We start from the raw sequence: 26182 nt of genomic DNA, 5'->3' as shown, positions 1-26182 counted from the left end.
ACAATGCTGAGTAATTTATTTCAATATGCAAGTTTAGAGCCAGAATCCCTTTACAAAACCAGGGAAGATGCGATACTTCATTGTATGATTGAAACCCCATCCTCAATTTAAGCCCTTAACTATGCAGTCTCTAAATAAAATAAACGACACATGGATGAGTTCAAAGAGCTGGTTGCATGTTGTAAAGGCATTCCAAGTCACAATGTGCATACAGATATAAAAGGCCAACGGTGGACAGAAAGAATGGGTTTTCTGGCAGAAAGAGCACACATTCTGAAAAAAAGGAAAAGAAAAAAGCTTCTGTAATGGGCTCTTCTTTTATCGGTAATGTACACCAGGGTTTCCAGATAACAACCCTGACTGAGAGTTAGTGTTCCAAATGACTTTGAGCTCACTACACTACAGCGCTTTATTTTGGAAGGATCGCCCTTTTTGCCAAGATCCACTACGGAGAAGATAGGCGGGCAGCAGATGACTTTGCCTACAATTTCCAGATGACACCAGGTAACATCCACGAGGAACTTAAGACAAATGTGTAAGACAGCTCCAGCTAGTGAATATGATATTGTGCTGAAGCTGAAGGAACAATTCAATAGTATTATGTATGTACACTTCTATGAAATAATGGACAGAAGGCTAAATTAAAGGAAGAAAAAAAACCTACCTTTGTTTAGGTTTCTGCTGGTGTTTATTTGTTTATATCATGGTCAAGCAGACATATTTCAAGCATATGTATACCCTGAACATGGGATTTTTTGTTTTTCTAGTTCTGTACTTGGGAAAACTTTCCTCGTTATACACATGACAGAGTTTTGCTGAGTGACAGCAATTTTACGAGACGCAGTGCTGGCGTCAGAGGGGTCACAAGGGTCTCGATCACAACCGGGCCCGGACTCTGTTTAGGGGCCCACTGTGAAGCATAATTACTGCTGTTGGATGGTAGTAATGACAGGGGAGACATTTCACATTTTTGTGCATATATAGTCTATTTACAATATGAACATATAAACCCAGCAAAAGCAAGCAATTACATTGACAGAGTGGAGACAGAGGTTAGATGCTGTTATGAGAAGGAAATATGGTGCTGTGCTGTGGAGAAATTAATAGGAAGTTCTATATAGACACTGCCAGCAGCACAGAGACACTCAGTCTTATACGGCTCGCCTTTGGCATCCAGCAGACTGGACCTTGTCTTCTCACATACTTCCTCTGAATACTGATCTAGCCACTTTCTTCATTTTCAAAAGCCGTGAGACCTGCAGTGCGCACAGACTCAAATTTTGATGCCAATTAGTAAAGATTTGCCATGGAAAAAAATAAATCTTTCCCCATTCATGGTTTTATTTATTGATGACTTGAATAGCCCCCATGTAATGCTCAGTTTAAGGCACCTTATTTGTCATTACTAGCCTGTTTTATTGCCAAACCTTATTCACTAGGTCAGTTTTTCTCTATAGAATAAGGGATTAACAAAAGACTACTTTCTCATTTCAGTGTCCTTTAGCTTCTCCATATGGGCTCAAATTAGTGCCATAAGTATCGCATTCAAAAAAAAAAAAACTTGCAAAATGCAAAATGTATAGAATTGTAAACAAGACAGTGAAGTCAGATGTGTTGCAGAGAGGTGACTGTCAGACCTGCCCACCCTGCTCACTGACTGGGTTAAGAAGAACCGTCACTCAAACCTGCTGGACCAATGGAGACCCAGGATCCACGCCTCCCTGTAACTCCCGCCCTAACGACAAAACGGCGCAAAAACTCATAAACGAAAGTTGTTTACAATATATTTTATTTTTGAATGCGATACTTATGGCGCTAATTTGAGCCCATATCTCCCAATCTCCTTTAAAAGGGTATGTTGCAAGAACATACACTTCTAAAGGAAAATACATTTTATGGAGGAAAAATGAATGTAATTTTACTAAAATTAAATTAAGGCTTGAAAAAGAATGATCGGCCTAGTTATGTAGTTGTTTATAGATCGGTTGTCTCTTTTGGAACATAGACCGGCACTTCCTGTTGACTCCTGCAACGAGCAGAAAAAGCGTTGCTGCTGCCAGGAGTGTGAGTTATGTGTTCACCTGGTGTGTGCGCTGTGTCGTTGAAGGTGGGGGGGTCTGCTGGCAGGCACAGCTGCTATCCCTGTGAGCATACCCCTTTCTGCGCAGGCCAAGGCCCAGGCTGTTTCCTCGCATTGTGTTGTTGCTTCACATACGCATGTATATGCAAATGGCAGGTTTATAAAAATAATATAAGGTAGGTGACCAGATCCTGACCCTTGCTTTAAAATTCTGGCACAACTGTACAGCTGTGATCATGTGCCAGGTCAGATCAAAGGGCAATAGCGCAATTTTGGTTTCTATGATGGCAACATGCATGGGGGGACAATGCACAAAAGGTTATTTGGAGAAACATTGTATTGAAAAATGATACACAGAGGTCTACATCCTTAATAATGTTTTGACAACAGATTTGAAATTAAGATAAGATCGCTGTGGCGTGATATAACCACTGAGATTTTATTACAAATGTGGTGAACCCAAAAGCTCAGGTGATTTCTCAAGCAACTGCATTCAAATCCTGCATGCTATAGTTCCCTTCTCTAACATCTCTGCACCAATCAAGAGCATAATCATAAATAAACATATGTCCTACATTTGTAATCATAGACCAAATGATGGAACCTCACAGCAGGACACCTGTTGTCACATCGATCAGTGTCTGCTTGATAAACACTGACTGCCCTGTTTACATGACAGTTTTGAAGCTGCTAATAATTTTAAGGACTATTCTCACTTTGCCAAATTACAAAAAAGAAAATATTACAGTACTGGCCAAAAGTTTTAGAACAAGCCCATTTTTCCAGTTTGTATTGAAATTTAAGCAGTTAAAGTACAGTGAATAACCTGCAATGGTACAAAGGTAAGCTGTAAACTGCCAGAGGTTAAAAAGAAAAGTTTAGGTTACCAAAAACTGAAAAAGAATGTGCATTTCAGAGTTATATCCTGTGTTACTACACCCTCTTAAGCATTATGCGCAGCTCCTGTGCATGGAAGTTACACTGTATTCCTATAATGTGCACATCGATTGAAAGCTTATTCTATTGGCTACCAGCACATTTCATTCTCAAACACATCCGAGCTACAGTGTCCGTGTCGCCTGCCATCATTCAGAGCCCAGGGAGGGGGGGGGTGAGTCTCATTCAGACGGTCACAGACCACTCAGTTTCGATCGGATTTATTTGCAAATAGGCTTGTTTTGTTCAAAACAACCTAACAATTAATCCAGTGTATAATATTTGATGTTCTATCAAACACAGAGAAGTTCAGATCCAATTATGTAAAATCGATGTGTATTAGTACACTGTAAACAGAGTATTCCATCTTGAGATTTTTAGCTATCTATGGGTGTGTGTTGCTTCTACCAAAACGCGGATGGTCTTGTTTTGATCAGGAGACTGTCTGGTTCCAGAATATCAATTTTTTATAGAATGTCAATATTTTCTGAGATTTTGTATTCCTACTCAGACCAAGTATCCCCCCACCCCTCATTTCAGAATGCGGAAGGGGGGCTTAAATGCGGGGGGTGAGATACTTGGCAAACAATACAATAGTGAAGAGTACACATGGGATTTGGTACCTTTAAAAGGGTACCAGAGTGGTTTGTCAGCTTAAGCGGTTAAACTTTGTTAAACAAAACAAATCCATTATTTATTTATCTCCAATTGTTCATTTGTTCTATGCTTTAATTTCAGAGTACATTGAGACATTAAACTGTGTACATTTCAATAAAAACTGGAAAAATTGAGTTGTTCGAAAACTTTTGACCAGTAGTGTAGATCTAAGAAACTAAAGGGAAGCACAAACTCCCTCATTTGCAGCAATGGCTATTTAATAATGTACAAAGTGTACATTGTAACTATTGTAAAAAGTATAATTTATTTTTTGTCACTGTAATAAATGCTCAATGCATCACTTATGTTATTAAACACTGGTAAGACTAATAGAAGTTGCAAAAAGCATTGAAATTTAAAATGCAGTCATTTTTTGGCTGGATTTCATCTGTACTACCTAAAACTGGCACAGCATTTCAAGATGGATGTAAGTAGGAAAGTGGTGAAGCCAGCTGTGTCACGAAAGAGGAGAGACGAGGAAAACACACCCAAGCTGAGACAGGGTAACATTTTACTTCACAGATCTCATAATAAGAGATACACTGAAAATGACAAAATGTTAAAGTGTCTAAACAATCATGTATTTCAGGCATGCTACAGTTAGTCACACAAGTTTACACACCCATGGAAATTATGTAGAAAAATAAATATAATTTGAAAAGTGCAAATACTAGAACATTAATCAAATATCTTAATAGAAAAAGATGTGTACATTTTACATAAACCTTTTATTACATCCCATACAAAAATAAGTACACAATTTATGATTATCAAAGTAGAGCACAAAACAAAGTATAGAATAAGTATAAATTAAACACATTAATGTCATGTGCATATTAGTCTGTGCAAACACTGCGATTTGGGATACATTAATGAAAGGAATCCCAGAGTGTCTGAACGCGGCATATTTTCCTCTCTATTGATATGAATTAATTCACCTTTACAACACTTTACATTAATAAATATATGGGCTTGTGATACAGTGCAGTTCAATTCCAACAATAAAGCACTGATCAAAAAACTTTCACCACAAAAGATGAAGAGGTTAATAGAAGAGGATCTGACCTTTCACAGAAAACTCACAATAGCAATAGTTCCTGCAGGTTAGGGTTTGATTATTATACATCAGAATTGTGCTTAGCATACAATTAAAATGGTACAAATCACTTTAAAACAAACAACTCAAATAGAAACAAATACTCTGGAACACAGGTGATGTTTACTATTTACAAGAATCCGAGGCAGAAAGATGATTATTTCTAAAAGGAATAAAGTACCCATGTTTAATAATTTATTAAAGATGATGCAGATATATACAAACCTCCATTTTAAAAGGGATTTCATAAAGGAGGAGGAGCTGGTAAAACTGGTAGTCTTGTGAAGACTAGATGCAACGGGGAGGAAAACAAAACAAAACCAAAAAACTAAAGTACATCAAAATCAAAGGTATTGTCAAATCCCAGAGTCAAGAACACAGTGCCAGGTAATGCACTGTACAAAGAAATGTGAAATGTCGTCATTGCAGGAATACAGGAAATTAACATTTCCAAATTTCCTTATTGATGAGTAAACTCATGTGGATTCAAGTCTTACAATAGCTTGAGAACCACTTGATTCATAGATGCACGGAGTTTGAGTTTTATGTAACCTGAGTATGCTTTCAATTTCAGCGTGAACATCACATAACATACATCAAACTCACAAATAATGCTATCATAACTTACATCTTAATGCTTCGATAATTGTATAACAGGGAAGTAAAAAGATATTAAATATTAAACTAGCAGCCACCAAATTATTAACCAAGAGAATTTGTAGAAAGGGAACCCACTTGTTTACTATAGCGATCCTGCATCCCCTTTCTATAGCAAATACAGCTAACTGGGGAAGGGGGTAATTACCAAAATATTATCTGGTCTGAAAAATGTCAAAAAGGACTCGCCAAAGCGAAAGCGCATACCCGCAGCACTAACGGCAGCAGAATAAAAAAGTGCTTGTTGCGATTATTGCAGAGCGTGTCGTGTTACACAGGTGTTCTTTGCAGGGGCTGAAAGGGGACTGTGGCGTGACAATCCCGCGTATTGTTCTGTACCTCAACCCTGATAGCGTCTCTATTGCGGTGACCCTGATGAGTGGTGTGGACGGAGTTACAGGAAGCTGGATCAATCTCATGGGAGAAGAAACTCGTGTAGCAAAAGAAGTTTTTTTTCACTTCCTGTATGACTGACTGCCTAAAAAAACAAAACAAAGCAAAATGAAATACGATTAAACAACAACAGCAACAACAACAACAACAACAAAAAGAACAAAACTGTACAGGTACAAGTTTGAGAGAAGTGAACAGCTTCTACATTTTGGCAAAAGGAAACATTTGATCAACATTGAATAGGTTCTGGTGCTTTCTGGTAAAATTAGATTGGCCCTATTCAGTTTTCTCAATTGTTGCAGTGATTCAACACATGATATTAATTGTGGGAAGTAGGTCAACAAACAGTGGCATTGGGCATGGTCCTTATTTATGTATTACAGAGATTTGACTGGCAACATACTAATGGTGTTGTAAGACTATTTCACAGTGCTATCAATATAATTGCTACAAAAGGAAATTAGTTTTATACATACAGAGGTATCCATTAATCATATTCTCCATCTGACTGTCATGTTTAGAAGCTTCAGTGGGCGCTTGTTTTATGTCAAAAGAATGAATTGAAATTAATTTTGCAAGAGGTTTTTTTTTTATAGTTATTGACATCCTGACATAAATTTGGAGCAGCAGCGAAGGGTAGATACGACGGATCTTCAGTCTGGCTTTGAGACCTCACATCCCTCAGAGAAGTGAATTAATCATTAATCCTGTTCCAGTAAACTCAGCAAAGAGTGCGGTGGAAAAAACAGAGAACACACTGATAAAACAGAAAAGAGTCTGAGAGTATACCGTGATTTCATCAACGTCCACATGCTGTACCAAGAGTGGAACGAAATGTAATCGGCTGTCGATAATCAGTCGCTGAGTGGAAATGAAAATGGGGATTAACTTGTCTTTGTTGCTTTAAGTAAACATCTAGGTAGAAGACTGGAGTTCACTCTGTAGCTCTGGAAACAGGTTGTGAATGGGGAAAATGGGAAATGCTCATCTGAGTGTTAAAAACTCACTTGAACTTGGAAAGTGTTCTGGAAGTGTGTTTTGTTTTTTTACCCCAGTTAGTTCCTCCACTTATTGTGTTGGTAAAACGCATCATCTGGTGATTTCAAACTGCCTCTTTTACTGGGTGTGTGGGGGCAGGGTGTTAAACCCATATTTAAACAAGTTGCTGACATGGGCAATCATAAATAAAAAAGTTAACTTTACCCACAGGCTGGTATAATGTTTAATCGGACTACGTGCTATGTTAGTTTGCAAGCCGGGCTCCGACTAGTCAGTCACAATGTTTAAATAAGCGGTCGGAACTGGAAATAAATTTGATATCAACAGTCTAACATCAAACATGAAACAATAACTGATGACATTTTAAGGCATTAGGGTCATTGTTTCTCTAATTTTCCTTTTTCTATTTCAGTTTTGTTTTGTTTGTTTGAAAGGATCTACACTTGAAACGGAAGGAATCTCTCTTTTTTTTTTTTAAAGGATAAGGGACGTGAAACAATGGATTAGACATGGCAAGGAAAACTAGAAATTGGCTGCACCGCTTTACTTTAATGGTTATCCAATGAGCAGACAGCACAAGCACTGAATGTAAACTGCAGAGCTCGGGCAGAATAATAAAAGCACCCTGGAAGCAGACATTTGAAATACCTGATCATGACTAACTTACAGAATGTTACAATGGTAAAGATGTACTTGTATATGTGGATGGTGACTCCCTATACAGGGACGTCCTTAGAGCTCCCTCTGTGTTAATTGTTGTAATGGATTAATAAAAGCTAAATGGCAGCATTAGACTACTCAAAGCTCAAATATGGAAAGTCTGATGCTCAATATTCCTATAGAGCTTTCCTGTTAAAATGATGTCAGCCTTGGCACACTGCAACAGTCTAAACAATCACTGAACTGGAACCATTAAAACCAATTCTTACTTGCTGCAGTTTATACACTCAAATCTTTAAAATATGTGCACACACTGTCAGGTGTTCATACACTTATTAAAATGTATATAATCATATTTTGGAATGGCAAGTTATTGAAGCTGGGCAGTTTAATACATACCCCTTGAATAGAAAGAAAATAGATACAATTTATAACACCACGCCCGATTCACATTAATGGTATTGTCAGACAGTACACTGTCACGATTACTACAGGAAACCCTGTTAAGGTACAGTACAACTAAACCAACTGAATTGTGTCTGCTTTGCAAAAGTTTTCTTTGTTTTGTATTTATTTCACATCAGCTTTTCCTTTTGAGCATGTGCCAGGAAAGACAGGCTTTTGGGGAGAGGAAATCGCATTCAGCATCTGATTTGTTTAAAAAAGCAAAAAAAAAAAAAAAAGCATCCCTTCCAAAGGAAACAAAGGCAACACTGACGTCAGAAAACCATGTTATCACCCCACAGTGTCTGTCAGACAAGGATTTACTGTTACAACACCTGTATTGTTCAAAGGAAGGAAGCTACCAAAATTATCTTCTACACAGATCCGCAGTGTTTGCGTACTGCTATACAGGTGCGGGACAGAGAGCTCAATTCCTTTCAAGACCAAGAAACTAGTAAAAATCAGAATAACCCATCTAATTCTTACTCCATAGTTATTCAGAAATTCCTGAGATCTAAGCTGAGAATTTCGGAATAACTATGGAGTAAGAATTAGACGGGTTATGCTGATTTTTACATTTTTACATGTTATTCAGAAATTCCTGAGATCTAAGCTGAGAATTTCTGAGTATGAATTGGTTGACAGATAACATTTAATGTATCCTTTAGTAAAATCCAAACCTGTGCTAATTAAGGGGATGCTACTGCAGATAAATCCAAATAAATCCCGTAGGATTGAATCGGTGGAGGTTTTGAGAGTCCGTCCTCCTGTTGACACAGAGTTAAGGGAACTAGATTTGCAGTGTGTAAAGGCATGGTAGTGTACAAGTCCTGGAGGACATAGGCAGTGTATCTGGTTCTTCTAGGTCACTGTAGACTTGTAGTGGCAACTTGGACTGAATAACAAATTGGTAATTCAAAAACTGGGTTGACCAGTCTAAATGGATTGAAAAACAAGGGGGAGTAAATAATGTCCTTGGACTTCATCAGGCAGAGTGAAAGCCAGAATGAGGAGTCTAATAAAGAAGAAGGAGAAGAAAAAACCCAGAAAGACTATAATTCCTGCAGTGCAGAAGATGGGTCCAAGGTTAAACATGACACTCACAAACAGGGCCTTTGTTCCAGGGCTGTGGGAAATGCTACGGACAGCACGTCTCAACTGCAAGGGGAGAATCCAGATTCAGGATTTATGGTAGATTCAGCCATGGCCCATCAATGCCCCAGGACACAGATGGCACTAAATTCATTCTTATTTTGCTTTTGTGGAGGAAAGGTCTGTTTTAGCCTTCCTACCAACCATTGGAATATCTTATGCTCCAGTCTGTTGCTTTTGGCTTTTCTGTTGAGAATTGGTGAGCACTTGATATTTCAATTGTCATGTAAGAAAAACCCAATATAAACCAAGACATAGATACAATACAAAAATTACAGTCATGGAGTTTAATGGAAAAACAACCTGTAAATGGTTGACAAAGAGTGTAATCATCCTTCTTACTCACTCTGTCTGCTTCGTCCTAAGGAGCCTGCGGAGTTGGGCCTGCTGGTCTGCTGGGGGCCAGACTGGGAGAACTGAGGTGCCAGCGTTGGGGTTCGGGCCTTCCTGGGGCTTGTGGGCACATATTCTGGGGTCCGGAGAGTCTTGGATTGGGCTGTGAATCCAGCACTATCATTGAAAAAAGCAATTCAGCAATACCATGTTAAAGACAATTGTATTACAGAAAACTAAATCTTTAAGTTAAGAGTGTATGACTTGTTTTATTAATATAAAAACTTGTTAATTTACAAAAAGTATTCACTGCTGAAATGTTTTCACTGTAGATGTTGGTATTTGCATCTACTTTTCAGTGGGCCTGGGATATTTCATACGATGACAGCTCAGAATTAACATGTCTGGAATATAGTACACTCACAAAACATTTAAAATGTCAGGGACTAAATGTAATTTATCATCCAACTATCAATCATTCTATAACAGGTTTTAGTTAATGGCTCAAATAATGAAGGCTACCCCTTGCCCAGGGTCATTATGATTGAATGTAGTCCAGTTCTGCCAGAAACTGTCACCATTATACTGATGAAATATATCATATAAAATATATTTTGCCTCCATCTTAAATGTATTTGCTCTTTCTAAGCTGACCATCCATTTTGAAAGAAAAGATGTAGTGTAAGACAGATTGATTTGAAAAAGCAATGAAGGCCAAAATGCTCACGATCCACATCACAGTTAAATTGTCACCAAGTTCAGTTTCATAAACACTACTCTTCTATGGTGTCAGGTTCATATAGGATTTGCTGATAATCAGTTGAGCCCATCTTGGAATGTATTTTAAGTAGAAATTTAATTGCCTAACTGCGAAAAATGCTGCTGAGTCACAAGTGCCACATTACCACCCTCATCGGGTCAAAACTGACGAGGATATAGTTAATGCCAAACAGAATTTATGTGGGGCTTGCAAGAAAGCAATGCGAAATATAACAGATTACATTTGTCCCTCCTAGTTTAGACTTAAACTGCTTTTATTGTTCAAATTAGCTAACTTTTTTCCAATTTAACTAACACACATACAGTTAGACCTCTTATAAAAGGATTATCAGCCCAGAGGGTGCAGTACAGTGCCTTGAAACGTTTGCTTACTTTCCAGATTGACCGTTCTCCTGAGAAAACTGATCTGATGGGGACTGCGGTGAACGTGCTTCAAGATGCCGATCTGTTCCTGAGTCCTGGGAATAGCGCCCTGCCTCGAATTCTGCAGCTATTTGAAGAGAGGCCAAACAAAACAAAACAAAATTACAAAACCTTACACGTAGCATGACTGATAATATATCATCATTTCCATATAACAACTTTTATGCTCCCCATAAAATAATCGAAAATTAGCGACATGGTCTTAAGTTACATTTATACACATCTTTTTTTCACAATGCTATAATAATGCACAATGTATAATTATAACAATAAAGATATGGTCATTTATATTAAAAAAATATTTGTATAATGTTTAACAACAGCAGCAATGGAATATTACATTTTAAAGATAAAAAGATAAAATAAATACATGAATTAATAATTTTCTTCAGACTGTATATTATACAGGTTAGAAATTTACATATCCCCTACAGGCAATGAGGCCACATCAAAGAAAACAAATCTTGCTGAAATACATTTGAAAAGTACAAAATATGAACAACTGCTGGCACAGTTTTAACTAAAGCAGACGGAAATTAAATTGCTTTTGGTTCAGCACAGACATGTGGTGCGGTTATTGAAAACATATTGGGTGTTTTCTAATTTTCTTTAAATTATATAATAATTATGTAAGTTGTCTATAGTGAAAAATCAGGTAGTGCTACAGGTAGTATATTCCTGTATACTGAATAAAACTGAAGCAAAGCTTGAGCTACTCAATTGTATTTAATATCCATTCAGGAAATATAATCCAAACCCAAGAATAGCCCTATAGTTAGATCTGACACTCCTTATAAAGGGAATACTTGCTACAATGTTATCTTAAGATTTCTGTGGGTGAACAACTTCATGAGGACAGAAAGAATAAGGTTTCTATCATCTCAGCTTCAAAGTTAAAAAGTTTCCATTCAGACAAAGGTGATTTACCCTGCTGGACTCGAGCTGGCGTGGTGTATCGGTAGTATCATAGCAACAAGAAGATAAGAAGTGTCCCCCAATAGCAGCATACATGCCTTCTGTGCAAGAACTCTTATAAGAAGGCAATGCTATGTGTATCATATGCAAGTATTATGATAGGATCTCACAGTCACGAGCAAGAGGGGAAAAATAACTGAAACATTGTTTAATAAATTCCCTTATGAATGCATTATACAATAGCAATTGATGGAATAACCAAGAATGCAGTTGAAAAAAGGGGGAAACAGCCATTGATGGAAAAAGTTAAAGTATTTCTGTGTAATATGGAAAACCTCAGAGGGATCACATGCCTGACTTTATTAAAACCATACATTTATTAATAAAACAATTTTGACCCCCACAAATAATAGTTCATACAGACGTTGCCGAAAGTATTGATACCCTTCCACAAAAAAAACTCCCAATTTTCTCTGAACTAAGTAGAAATTGACATATGTATTTGGTATTCACCATTCGATTTATTTTATCGACCATTTGATTTATGATAAACATATTACTTTAAATAGTAAAACAAATGAAAATGGCACAGACAAAAATACTGGGACCCTTAACCTAATATTTCATTGCACAGCCTTTAGAGACAATAACTGCAATCAAGCACTGTCTGTAGCTCTGAATGAGATTTCTATACTTTCTGACTGGTAGTTTGGCCCACTCTTCTTGAGCAAACCACTCCAGTTCTCTCAGGATTTGATGGGTGCCTTTTCCCAACGAGTTACAACTCTTTCCACAGAGGTTCAATGGGATTTAGATCAGGACTCATAGAAGACCACTTCGGAATGGTCCAATGTTTTCTTCTCATCCATTCTTGGGTGGTTTTTGAGGTATGTTTTTGGTCATTATCCTGCTGGAGGACCCATGACCTGCGACTGAGACACAGCTTTCTGATACTAGGCTGCACGTTTCGCTCCAAAATGCCTTGAAACTCTTTTGATTTCATCGTGCCCTGCACAGATTCAAGGCACCCAGTGCCAGAGGCAGCAAAGCAACCCCAAAACATCACTGAACCTCCTCCAGGTTTCACGGTAGGGATAGTGTTCTTTTCTTTGAAAGCTTCATTTTTTTTCCCCTGTTAACATGGAGTTCTCGTGATTTACCAAAAAACTCTACTTTTGTTTAGTCTGTTCAAAGGACATTCTCCCAGAAGGACTCTGGCTTGTCCACATGCATTTTGGCAAACTGCAGTTGGGCTTTTTTGTGTTTCTCTCTTTGAGAGAGGTCTTCTACCATGGAGCCCATTTTCATTCAGACAGCAATGGATGGTGTGAATTAAAACTGTTGCACCTTGAGCTTGAATGTCGACTTATAACCAAGGAAAACCTCAAAACAGATCCACCTCCACCATTCGAACAAACCTTCTCTTCATTCTTGGGTCAATTTTCCTCTTGCGGCCACGTCCAGGGATGTTGGCTACCGTCCCATGGGCCTTAAACGTCTTAATAACACAGGAACATCAAGCTCTTCAGAGATGGTCTTGTAGGACCATGCTTGGCTATTACCTTCTAACCTCCTCAGACAACTCTCTGGTTTTCCTTCTCTTTTCCATGTTCAGTGTGATACACACAGTGACACAAAACAGCAGAGTGAGTACTTCTCTCCATTTAAACTGGCTGAATGAGTGATAATACAGTTGAAGACACCTGTGATACCATTTAAAAGAGAATGGTCTGCTTGAGGTATCACTACAATACAATTATTTAATATAACTTCTAAAGAGTATCAATAATATTGTCCAGGCCAATTTTAGAATGTCTTCATAGAATAAGCAAGAATTCAGTTCTTTTCATAGTTTTTTTTGCTTTGTTCCACTGCAAACCAAAGACATGCATGTATGGATGCCAAGGGTACCAATACTTTCGGCCACATCTGTAGATACTTAATAGATTTTAACACTGAATCTTTGGATGATCCCTAAACATTATCATTAAAAAAAAACACTTATCAGCATGGAGACAACAGGGGATGCATTTTTACAGTTTTGTTGATTTTATAGGTCTGCAGTGTGAATCTGAATCCCGATCTGAAACCCTGTTCCTCGTGTGGAAACCTATCCCATCACATCCAACACATCCCATCCACACTCTAGCACCTGGGAGCAGAGAGGGGGCCATGCTGGCGCCACTCACCGAGGATGGGGCTGAGGGACTCGGCCGTGCTAGGCCTGCTCCCACTTTGGGTTAGTGTGCGAGAGCTGCATCGGGACTCTGTGAGGCTTGCTTCACTTCTGTGTGGGCTGAGAGGGTAATGCACATCACTGCTTGCCTTTGAATCTCTTAGAAACCAAACAGAGGAAAGGGGTGGAGAATCAATAGAAGGAAAAAAAGCCCCCAAAAGAACAATGCAATAGAAACTATGAAATATTTTTTTAACCCTAGACGTGGCATGCAGACATAGAAGACAGTGAAAATATTTCAACTTTATGAAAAAGTAAAAAAAAAAAAAAAAAAAAGAGAAATACCTGAACACTCAAACCATCTCCAATGACCAAATAAAAAAATATTTATGTAGTGCAATGCATCACAGGTTTTTAGCACAAACAATGTTTCAATCTACACAAGATTTTCATCAGGATATCCTGTTAAGCATGGGCTAAATAAATACTTTTTTATTTATCCATTGGAGCAGTGTGTGGGTATTTCTCCCTTTTTTTGCTTAACTTTATATGTTTTCGTACCCTGCACATACTTAACTAGTTGGATGTGTGTGTGATTAACAACTATTTCTACAACCTTGTGAAAAACAAATAATCCAGGTTATATTAGGGGGCAAGTTGTCCATAATAAAATTAAGAAAGAGGACTGATTTGTTTTATTTTTATCATCTTTAATCCAAGTCAAATAAAAGAGTCTCCGTTGTTTTCACTTTCAAATTTTGATTGGTTACAGTGGCTATTTTAGTAATTGAAATATATGCATGGTCAAATAATACAAACAAAGCTTAATTGTTTCATACTTTCAGTCTAGCCTGCAGATTTTCATGTCACTAAAATGTATCCAACACAGTTTACAAGGAAAACTTCTGTGTCAGAGATCCTGTTCATTATCCGACACACTGTTTGACATGCGGGCAGGCCACTATGACCTCACTCTGGCACAGGCCTCTCTACGCATTTTATTAGGTCCATAAAAAACACCCAAATGGTAGCAACACCACACAGATGGACTATGCTTTTGTATAGAAAAATTTCACCTTGAGAAATACTTAAACATGCATTGAGAAAGACAAATGTTGTCAAGACTCTTATTTTAGATTGGGAAATTGTAAATAACTGAATTCGGACGGATTTCCTGTGGATTGCTTAATAAGCAGTTAAATCATAGGCCTTTTATTGCAATCCGGGCACCTTGTATTATTCTTCTGATTCCTGTTACAGATAATACATCACCTTAATTAGAAGTTTGTTCAAGAAGAAATGAAAAAAGAAGAAAGAAGAAAGATGTTATTGTTCTGAAAACTAATTCCACAGCAGCCCCGCAGAAGATGGACTCACGGTGTGCAGAGGCTGCGGTGGGAGCTGGGGGTGACGGGGCGCTGGAGGGGCTCCTCGAAGCTCTGACCCGTGCCCTGGGCGGACCTCCTCTTTGACTTCGCCGTGTTTGTTAGTAACTAAAAAACAACAAGGTGGTCATGTCAGAAAGGACTTTCCACAGAACAGAATTCCGAGGTGCTTACGAGATATTTAGGGTTTTCAAACGTTCGTCTTCTCTGCACGGCCAGCAAACCCATAATAATACCTTCTTGCTGATCTATGTTACCAGCTACTGATTAAAGGAGGAAGACAATTTAAGGTGGTTCCTATACTGAGACTACACAACTACACATCAGAGTAATACACATTGAGATATATTCAATGTCAGAGATGGGCCTTGAAAAGATTCACAAATGCAGTACGTTACTAGTGTAGAGCAAGCTCGAGTGGCACTCTATTGGTCAGAAAAAGGATCAATTCACATCACTTACCCCCAAGTACTGCGTTGTCAGCAAAGCTTCTCCTGAAAGATCCCTAGGCTGTGCAAGAAGAATTTCATCTTTGTCCAGATCGGTTTCCATTGCATCTTCCTGTGAAGATGTAGCTTTTTCTTTTAATGCGTTACCAATAGCACATATTTATATAAAATACAGTAAAACAATAGTGATTTTATAGCAGTAAAGCAAATAGAAGTATCCCAAGAAACCAGAATAATGGCGATTTTAAAAAGTATGAATATTAATAAAGTCATTATCATTAGTATTAACATGAATAGTCATTATTTTAGTGAGAGCATTGTCTGCAAGCTTACTTCCTCATCATCATCTTCGTCTTCATCATCAGATTCAGGCCCATCATCCGTGACATCATCTGTACATGAAAATGCACTAATTATAGAAGAATTCAGAACAGCATGGGAGGTCATAGGTCACAACATTGTTAAACAAGTCCTCTTTTATATCATGTTACATTATGTACAATTTAATGACAACAATAGCATTTTTTTAAAGAACGTTGCTTAATGCTAACAGACCCAGTTTACATCAAATCCCCTGCCAACAAAAATAAATAAAGCATAGCAAATATTGACATACCAACCTGTATTGAGCTGTTTAATAATGTACTCAATCTGCCTGGTAATCTCAGGGGTTTCCCCTTTGCTGAAGCAAAGGAGAATGTCTTCCATACTCTGCAAACACAGAGGAAACTGTATGATGATTCAAGTTCGCACTTTTTCTGTAACAGTATATTCAGAAAATCCAGATTCTCACCATGGCTCTTGCTTCTTCCCGCACGTCTGGTACAGAGAGAATGCTGTATAGTGCTCCGTTCACATAAGGGCGGATCTAACGACAAAGCACCAAAAAACAACCAAAAATATAAGCAATTTACAAATGGTGAGAACTTTCTTTGACATTAAGCATTTCAAAGTCCAAATGAGTCTAAATTGCCAGTTAAACCTGCTAACTAACAGGGGTACAAATGGCTGAAGATCTGTTGTGTTCACTCAGAGGTCTGTGCAAGTCAGCATTTATAAATCAGCTCTAAAAAGTGAAGCTTGGGTGTAAGAGCACAGATGTGGGTGTAAGCAGGGAAATTGGGAAGAGCAATTAAAATAAAAAATATATATCAATTAATAAGTAATAATCACTATAATAATAACAACTGTTCCAGTAACACAATCATTTATAAAGAACAAACAACTACAAAGTCTAACCATCAGCATTCTAATCCAGTGTAGCTGACCTCTACTCTTCATAACAAATTACCTCATGGTTTTCATGTCCCAAGAGATCAGTCAAAACCTTCAGCACATGATTAGCATTCTGAGCACACTTCCGTTTGCCTGCAACAGTACGACATTGCAGGGATACAGGCCATATTGATCAAAAGCTTTCATAGAAAGAACAAGAAAGCACAACAAAACTTTGAACTTAAGGGATAATAGATAGAGAATGTAATCTTCGGTAATGTGGCACCATCAGCTAACTCCCGATGAGTGTCTTACTAAAGACAGCAAGCACAAGTATCTGTTTAGATATGCGATATAAATTAGATGGATACTGTATTTGAGGTTTAATACAAGACGTCACAAGGATTGAAAGTAACTATTGTGCAATTAAATTGTGTATATTTGTATGTCTAAATATTAGACTTGCAGGAAATTAACCCAACAAAGTGGGCAGTGCTGTGTGTCAGAGAGACACTGCTATGAAACGTTTCAAGCTATGACAAAGCAAACAGTTCAAACATACCTTGGGCTCTGAGGCAGAGGTTCATTAGCAGAGCTACAGAGTACTCCAAAGTGTAGTCAGAGAGGGAGTCTGTATCTTGAAGTTCATCAATAAGCCAGGGGATAATCCCATCTTGGATCATAGCGGACTGCAGAATACGCCTGTCAACACAAACACTTCAACTCTGAATATACATGTTTAGGTTACTCTTAGATATGGATACATTTATAATTCTATAATGAAGGGAGAGTTGTCCTTTGTTAGGTGGGGCCTATAGGTTTAGATTTCTGAGAACAGCCCACTGGAGAAGAGCATTGTCATACCGGAGACTGAGCTTCTGTAGGGCTCCCAGCACGTTCTCCCTGGTCAGAGAGTCCTTCTCTTCTACCTTCAGAGTTTTCTCTAGAACTCTCAGTAGAGCGGTGTTCTGGGACAAATACTGTCGACCTTGGACAAGGAGCAAGGAATTATTAGCCTAATTGTTAGTAGTAGCAGTTACATGCACTGTTCCTTAATTTTTCACCGACTAAAAAGGGGTAGAAGTTAGTCAAGTCCCCAGGTATGTTCATCCTTTGCTTCACATTTCTACACCACCTCCAAATTAGTTTTGTGTTTGCATTGTGGGAAATGGGACACAAACCAGTGACAGTTGAGACCAACTCTTTTTGCTTTTGATAACAGAGCAGCAGATTCATAGAATAAAACAAGCACCTACAAAACACAAGCCTGCACGTGTAGCAATTTAAGACTTTTTCACTAAGTCGTGGCTTACCCTGTGACAGTGAGGCCATAGCATTGACCAGTCGGGCCATGTACTGTCTGACCACCTCGTTCTTGGAATTCAGCAGCCGGAGCACATTCTTCTGTGGAGGATAAAGATGCACAGTTTGGTGGTGTTGTACTAAAGTTGAGGCAGATCAACCATCATGCATCTGTTCATAACATAACACAAAAGTTTAAAATAGGGAGAATATTTAAAAAATGAAGAATTTGTTAGGAAACATTTTACAAACTTCTTGATCCATGCTGTATGAAGATTAATTCGATTCTCTAATAAAAAAATAAAAATAGCACCAGATAACCTTACAGTGCCACTAAAAGGTTCCAGGCACATTCCGCTTCCATAAAAGTAGTAAAATAGTTTGTAAGACCACTAATCAAAGATCACTGCAAACAGTGAACAGGTCGTTGTTAAAATGTTTTTATTAACACATCTACATAATGGTTTAATTTGATTATTTTCCTACTTTAACTACATGCTTAAACCCGAGTACCTGATAGAGTCAACAGGAACTCAAAGGTCTGGCAAAGAGAAATATGATACAACTTAGTGGTTCTGATATTGGAAACAGAGCATTTTCAATTATAAAGAGTAACTAAATTTCAAAGCCCTTTAAATTAGCAGGGCTGTTTCTTTTATAATTACACCACCAAATGCAGGGGAGCTAACCTGGCTATTGCTGTGAAACTCCAGAAGATCATTGCTGATATAAGCCTGCAGCACAGTCTCTCTTTGCTCTCCCGGAAGAGACTTAGTGAGTCTCTGAAAAAGAGAAGAAAGGAAATGAAATACCTCTAAGAAAATGAGGACAGTTTCATGCCATAGGAATTAGACATGAAAAAGAACACTATTTCTGGAACTTAATGATTATCCTCAGCTTGTTTTTTTATTGTCTTATTTCAATGAATGTATAATGTTTTGCACTTAGTATACTGTATTGGCACTGCCATTCTCCAACTTCCTCACATAAAAAGTACAGGTTTTGCGATCAGACTTGAAGGCGAGCAAGTCTCACTTACCCAGCGCAAGGCCTGCAACAACAGAGCCTTCAGGTGGTCAGTCCCATAAATCAGGTCTTTCTTCAGCTTCTCATAGTCTAAGGAAGGCAGCAACGGCACATCTTTGGACTTCCTGATAGCCAGAAAAGAGTCTTGGTAATTGAGCAGCAGAATAAAAAAACATTGTGTATAGACAGGCTGGCATTACAATGGTGGATACCATCTGGAAGCACAGGGGAAAGACTGAATGCCAAAGAGTAAGTCAAAATCTAAAACCATTAAAATGTTCACTACACGCAAACCTCATTATACTCACGCATTACAAGTAATTGATTATACTGTCCTGATCATATCCACCTGAAAGTTTGCATTTGGGATGATCCGCCTGTAGCATATTTTTCTCAATATGGAGAATTACATTTCAAACCACATACATTGCTTGAACACACTATAGAAGGTTAATTCAATAAATCCTTCCTTATGTTATTTTGGAATTGCAGAAACTATATCAAGTGAATCTAAATGTTATGTATAATCTGGTTCTGCAGATGTACTTCTACTATAATACATTATTAACCTAATGCAGTACTATATTAGATCAGCTTGCACAACTATTTTAACCTGCGTCTAAGTAATCCAATTAGAAAAGCTCACTCACGGAGGGGCAATGGACGCTCTCAGCATTGAAGAAGCCTGGTGAATGAAACAGAAAGACCCGAATATGAAACAGTCGGATGAATAGTTTACCAGAGTAAAAGTGGAAATGTATTGACAGTCCAATTTCCAGACTTAGGGCCTGGTTTCTCTATATTTTGTTATAAGTAACTGGATACATTTCTGAAGAGTTCCAAAAAGGATAAACTATTCTAATGTACAACCAACCAATATTATGGCACTTGCTAATACACTAAGTTCATATTAGGAAAACAAATCCTTATTTTTTTTTCAATATTACACATGCTCTATTTTAATTAATGTAAGTGCACATATAATCTGCCAATTTATTTTTATTTTAACGCATTTACAATTCTAGTCTTTGTTCTGTGATTTACATTCCAATGTAGCACTGTTTTATTGTTCATACTATTATTAAAGTTGTATTTGACATTTAACTATTAACTATTTAACTATTAACTATTTAAAATTAATTAAAAATGTGTATCTGTATATATATTATACCATAAATGATAAGTGCAAGAATGTAAATTATCCAATACCTTTAAAAAAAAATAATAATAATAAAAAAAAAAAAATACCATGACTTACCAGGAATATTCCCTCTGGAGTCAATTAAATAACATTTATTTTTAATAGGAAGGGTGAATTGGGAACAAAAAGGTGCTAAAACAAGTTCTGACATGCAGAACCACTGGATGCACATGGGAATGGCTATTAAGACCATGCAGTAAGTATATTACAGAAAAAAAACTCCTTTCCATATGCTAGGAAGAATTAAATCATTGAGTTTGCAGTACCCATAAAGTACCCATAAAGGTCCTGAAATGTATATCCTCTTTTCTATGTGTCTATTAGTAAACTACTCAATTGTTGCACAATCCCTCATTTAAATGGTATTTGTATTTGAAATAGGCCTAGAACTAATCTGATCATATTGCATCCCTTAAATAAGATGCAAGAAATGACAAGAAAATGTCACTGCTGTTGCATATTTAAATAATCCACTATTCTGGATTAATTGGTTATGCTTCGTCAAAAGCTGGGTTTTATGTTCCCACCGAGTTACACACTAATTAACCTTATAATAACCAACTATGACCTACAACAATATGCATAATACTTTTAAGAGGAACTCTGCATTTAAACAATGATTTAGAAATTAATTAAATAACACTATAGGGAGTATCAGCAGAATGCTGTTTGGGTAGATAAAGGTGATGCTAAAGTCCCCATGCACAGCCCCAGCACAGTCAGGATAATACTGCACCAATGTGTATTACAATGTTAGTTTTTCTGAAGCCATGCCAGAGTGTGCACTGAGCACTGTGCTGCATACAGACTTCGATCGTAGACAGTAGAAATAAAGCAAGCCATTTGGATTATCTACCTGTCTAACAGATTATACGGAGTACTATATACATTTAGGTAGCTCAATATACAAAAAAACACTTATTCATAGCTTGATGTCTAGCCTTCAGAGCAGTTAAAACATTGACCGAAACAAACCTTTTGGGATCATATAAATGGAGTGGGGTCAAATCACAGTACTATAATGCTAATACACAATGCATGAAGGATATAAGCATATAAATTAACTGGGGAATTCTGATGGGAATTTGAGAAAAAAAAAAAAAAGGATTTAGGACAGAAACATGGGAGGGTATTTAAAGGACACAAAAGCAACAAAGATGCAGTGTGCAAGCAAGACGGGAGGAAAGGAAATAAAGAAATGGTCAGCAACTTACATATCCATCATCATTGTCATAAGGACTCATAGAGTAATATCCCTTTATAGGTGGACATTCACAAAAAAAGACGTCACAAATAGATAAATAAAAAGAAGAAGTACAAATGAAATAAGAACATTTTAAATACACTATGCAAAATACTTGAAAACGTGATTTAAACACCCCCGGACCCTTTCCACATTCTCTGAGCGAAAGGAAAACTGACAACTTTTCTCTACTTTATATTCACATTTCTTGATCTCCAAATTTTAACATGTAACTCAATTATTTAGGATCACTATTTTCAGTTTGATTATCGCATTCAAGCATTTATTCTCAAGTTTCAGGCAGGTTTCCGGTCTGCCTACATATGGAGGAAACAAATCAACAGACTCGCTGCAGCTACACTCACATGTCCACAACCATGCAGAACATAAAGCACACTTACAGTCCCAGGCCTGGTGAAATCAATGCTCTGTGCCACACTTTCCCGCATCTGGTTGCTAAAGAGACGGACACAGACGCTCTGGAGATATTCAGGTGTGATCTAAAGTAAGGAGGAAATACTCCTGAGAACATTCATATGCAGAAGGATAAAGCAGTGAAACTTTCCAGCTTGTATTTAAACATAAAAGTGATTTAAGGATGATGGGTAGAACATAAATCAGCATTCGGCTTACCATTTTGCCTCTGACCGTAGCCTCCAGAGAGTCCACGAGCTCTGCGGTGACCCCAATAAGATTGTGGTAATCTGCTTGCATCTTGTTGAACTTTTTCATGTAGGTAGCAGCTCTCCTTTCTGCATCCACTAACTGATGCTGGTGCATCTCTGTGGTAGACAGACACACTGCTAGGAATACACATCCGGGGGGGGGGGGGGGGGAGAACCTTCTTCCTTCCTGTCATCTACAATATCCATTTTGCTTAAATGCTACACAGAACAGTTTTTCACACCAGAGTCTATCGCGGTATTAATAGCTGGCAACTATCCACTGTTTCAGGGAATTCAGACACAAAGTTGAATCACTCACACACAATGTACTGTGGCGAAAGTGGACTTACTGGCTCAGGACTGACAAAACTCCTGAATGGATGCACTTCTACAGATTTCTCTTTCTTTACATTAGAGATTATTAAAAAAAAAAATCATACCGACACATTAATGATACATTCTCATGTACCGGATTAATAAAAAATGTTCTGAATGTAACATTAACTCTCCTTCTAGCATCCATAAAGGTGCTTTACCATGAACTTCAGATTATTTAAATACTTTATAGCTGATTACTGATTCACTTTTAAGTAAGGCTGTAAAAGAAGCAGTCACTCTTTAGATGAGAAGCATGAGATTACCTTTATTCCCACTCTCCTTCTGTTTCTGATGTTAAAGAAACACTCAAGGTAAATATCTTACATTGCATTAGCCCAGCAGCCCATCCCCACAAATACTGATAATTGGTACACAGTTATAGGCTCTGGATCTCCATCCAGGTGAAAAGTTGAATTACTAAAAAATATAGTAAAGGTGTATCCAGTTCACAGGTATTTAATAAGGGAGGATCTCAGTTAACCACAAGTTAGTAATCTATACTGGAATAAACTAATATCATGAATTGAGAACCTACAAACCTAAAAGTTAATAATTTGTTTCAAAAGACTTTTGTTAATACAAGTTCTGAGTTAATAAACTTTTTCAGATACTTTAGAACAGAGAGAATATGTTTATTGTCCCGCTACTTTAGCAAGTTGGATAACGCCCAATACAAGCAAGAGTTGCTAAGTGCATAGTCTCTTTAGATTTGGAGACTAAAGGAAAAACACCAAAGCTACATTTCAATAATGGAACATGAAGAAAATGTATGAATTTGACTAAGATTCATTTTTATTTAACTTTAAAACCAAGTCCCGTTTTGGACAGATATTTTGAGTAGTACTGAATTTCAAACATGCATACATAATGAGGATTGTAAGCTATATGACAGGTGACTTGAAAGCATCACAGAAGCTCTTAAAATGAAAACAAAATGCTTATCTCCAGTTGAAAGTCAACGTAATTCATGTTCTCTGTCAAATGTGAAGGATACATATAAAGTCAGCAGCCTTGGGGTATTGCTAGCTTTTAGTGTCACAGACAGAAATCTTTCGAGCCTTTTCTTCAAGTCAGGAGTCCACGAATCCTAGAAAAAAAGAGACAGAGTTTAGTGAGCTGGTCAGATGTAACACTTTGTAATCAACAGATATGGATGTTGTAACTGGGACGGGTCTTTTTCTTTGTGCTTGCTTTCAAAAATAAAACACTGATTGTATTGCAGCCATGTTCCAAGCTGAGACTTTACTGTGCACTGAAAAAGGGGGGATAACAAACCAAAGAAACACCTGGAAGAGGTCTCTGAAGGAGGGATGCACTGTAGGACTGGGCACAAAGGGCAGAGCGTAGAAGGGCAGGAACTCGGTGGTCTGACTGAGCGCTGCTCCCCGTGTCTCCAGGTAATGCTTATAGTGTGTTATCCTGTCCTCAAACTCAGCTCTGTCCTGTTTGTGGGAAAATAGCATCACTCAGTGTTACTCTAACACTGTAACACAGTCTTTCTTTAAAGCATGCACTTAAGTAAACCCCTCATGGATGTAGAAGTAAACTAATTGTTTTTAACCTGAGAAGCACGATATGGTGATTAAGGGCATATTTTAGTCGAACTCACTGAAATGAAATTCAAGCATAGAGCAAATTGATGTACTACATACAATTAACTTAAACGGTAACTTATTGCACATAACTAATAGAGAAATGGAGACACCATGTGGTGAAAGAGAGAGCGTGCTTGCTTTGCAATTGGCAGTAAAGTGAAAATGCCAAAACGAGAACAGATTAATACCTTCTAAAATTGTTAGTAAAGCAGATGTTCTGGCCACATTTTAGAAATCAATAAATGAAGCTTGCACCATAAAATAGCTGAAAAACCTGGACACCACTGTAAAGGTTTCCATGAATATATCATTTTTAAAAGCAAACAAAGTGACTAACATAATTGAAGTCAGAGCTGCTAACCACTTAGACTGTTATAACACCTTCATGAAATAATTGTCTTACGGGCTGTCTTAGGGTGTTTTTCAAAGGGAAAATAGCGAAATGGATGTGCAAGTAGAACTCCAGTTTCTGGGCAAGAAGGTCGAAGTCACGGATCTGTGCAGGGATGTGCTCAGTCCACAGCTCAAAGAACACCTTCATGTCTCCATCTTCAAATGAGCTTATCAAGTCTTTCTGCAAAGGAGAGCAGAAACAGCTGTTGTTCAAAGTCAAATTGGTGCAAGTGTGGAGTAGTGATTAGGGCTCTGCACTGCTGAGCCGAGGGTTGTGGGCTCAATCCCAGGTGTGGGGGACACTGCAGTTTGTACCCTTGAGCAAGGTACTTTACCTGGCTTACCATACCACAGCTTTATAAATTGATAACTGTGTATAAAAATAATGTCATATATATTGTAACAATAATCTTCAGAGAAATCTGATGACACAAAGTTATACACACTCTGCAGATTCAAATTCCTTACCTGAATTATTAAGGTTTTGGAGTCTCTCAAGACATTGCTGGAGGTTTTGGGAATGGGTTTTCCTTTGCTCTTGCATTCCTTCTCAAAAAGCTTAACAGTTTCTTCAAATTCACCAAACCTTAAATACTACTCAAAAAGTAAAAAGGATTGTGAAAACATATGATAATAATGATCACGAAAATAAACAATAATACCCCCCCCCCAACATAGATACATAATGAAAAGCTTAAATAATGTGTTGTTATGTGTATTTATCTATGCAATATAACCAAATGCATTCGAAAATGTTTCAATAAAGAGGATGCTACTGAAAGCACAGAAAACGAAAACGAATTTTACATTTAGATTACAAGAGTGATTTATTCTCATTGTCATCGTATCAACAAAGCAGTCTCAAAAATGCATCTCACCTCCTTAACCATGCCAAGAAGTTCTGCTTCATAAGTCAACATGTCTCCCATCTTCAGAGACTCCCTGTTGCTCAAATGCAGACTCGGAAAAACGTTGAGGTGTGTACCTGGAAAGGCAGTGAGCTATTCTTCATTTTCATAGTTTCTATTCAACAACACGTTGTGAAAACACATATTGCCCATTTCCTGCAAGCCAGGGTGGATTTGGAGTAAGAAAGCAGTACTTCCATACTCACTAGTGGCTAAAGCCAATCTTAAAATAACAATCTACTAGAACATAAATATATAGCTAGCATCTATTCAAAAACGTTATTCGTTTGGCCCCTTTGTATAAAACAAGGCCTTTTATTTTAAAAGGGTTCTAGCAATGTTACATTTTTCACACGATCTTTGTCTTTACCTTACAAAAAGATCAGTCAAAGATCTTCTGCTTCATGAGATGTTGGTTTTAGCCTCAACATAATCCCGAAGGTTTCATATTTGAAACAAGTCCCGTTTTGTATGTTTTCAGTCAGATAGCAACCATGGCGGAGGAAGACGCTCATGAAAAGAACACCTGGCAACCAAGCTCAACCAGCTGCCGCAAAGTACCTGGACGCAGCAGGCAATAGTTGCGTTCTTGTTGCGCAGAAATACGCAGTTCTGCGCATATCTGCAGAATCCCACCGATCCTATTGGTGAAGCAGCGCTGATCCGTGCAGAACTGCGGAAATGTGCGCTACACGACGGCGACCAATAAGATAAGAGAGCT

General features: G+C 37.8%; 1 protein-coding gene and 1 long non-coding RNA gene across 4 annotated transcripts; one reads left to right on the top strand and one right to left on the bottom strand.

Annotated features, from left to right (window-relative positions):
- The first annotated feature begins 328 nt into the window (after nucleotides 1–328).
- LOC136753261 (uncharacterized) lies at nucleotides 329–10674 on the top strand. Its single transcript, XR_010817410.1, has 3 exons — nucleotides 329–504; nucleotides 9441–9495; nucleotides 10567–10674. It is a non-coding gene; the product is annotated as an uncharacterized LOC136753261 (long non-coding RNA).
- Nucleotides 4168–25999, bottom strand: armc9 (armadillo repeat containing 9). 3 transcript variants are annotated; one of them, XM_066709224.1, is made up of 26 exons: nucleotides 25832–25999; nucleotides 25432–25538; nucleotides 25022–25147; nucleotides 24564–24734; nucleotides 23852–24007; nucleotides 23560–23652; nucleotides 22829–22853; nucleotides 22156–22304; nucleotides 21924–22022; nucleotides 21494–21535; nucleotides 19729–19763; nucleotides 19092–19203; nucleotides 18742–18834; nucleotides 18064–18154; nucleotides 17615–17738; nucleotides 17313–17452; nucleotides 16827–16903; nucleotides 16329–16403; nucleotides 16156–16246; nucleotides 15869–15927; nucleotides 15549–15647; nucleotides 15079–15194; nucleotides 13715–13860; nucleotides 10560–10677; nucleotides 9421–9584; nucleotides 4168–5904 (listed from the first exon to the last, which is right to left on the bottom strand). In XM_066709224.1, the coding sequence occupies exons 2-26, from the start codon at nucleotides 25480–25482 to the stop codon at nucleotides 5882–5884; spliced, it is 2475 nt and encodes an 824-aa protein (XP_066565321.1). In that variant the 5' UTR covers nucleotides 25483–25538; nucleotides 25832–25999; the 3' UTR covers nucleotides 4168–5881. The 3 variants fall into 3 exon arrangements, with proteins under 3 accessions (XP_066565321.1, XP_066565322.1, XP_066565323.1); XM_066709225.1 differs by having other exon boundaries at nucleotides 22829–22847; XM_066709226.1 differs by lacking the exon at nucleotides 21494–21535.
- Between the last annotated feature and the right edge of the window lie 183 nt (nucleotides 26000–26182).

This window comes from Amia ocellicauda, chromosome 7 (genome assembly GCF_036373705.1).
Source record: "Amia ocellicauda isolate fAmiCal2 chromosome 7, fAmiCal2.hap1, whole genome shotgun sequence".
NCBI lineage: Eukaryota > Metazoa > Chordata > Actinopteri > Amiiformes > Amiidae > Amia > Amia ocellicauda.
Note: the sequence above shows the minus strand (reverse complement) of the source record. Positions and strands in the feature narration are given on the sequence as shown.

Coding starts and splice junctions, on each gene's coding strand:
- armc9 (XM_066709224.1), bottom strand. CDS start 25,482: ATGGGAGACATGTTGACTTATGAAGCAGAACTTCTTGGCATGGTTAAG. Junction 24,735..25,021: donor CCAAAACCTTAATAATTCAG/GTAAGGAATTTG, acceptor TCTCCTTTGCAG/AAAGACTTGATAAGCTCATT. Junction 9,585..10,559: donor GAGAACGGTCAATCTGGAAA/GTAAGCAAACGT, acceptor TTTCAATGATAG/TGCTGGATTCACAGCCCAAT.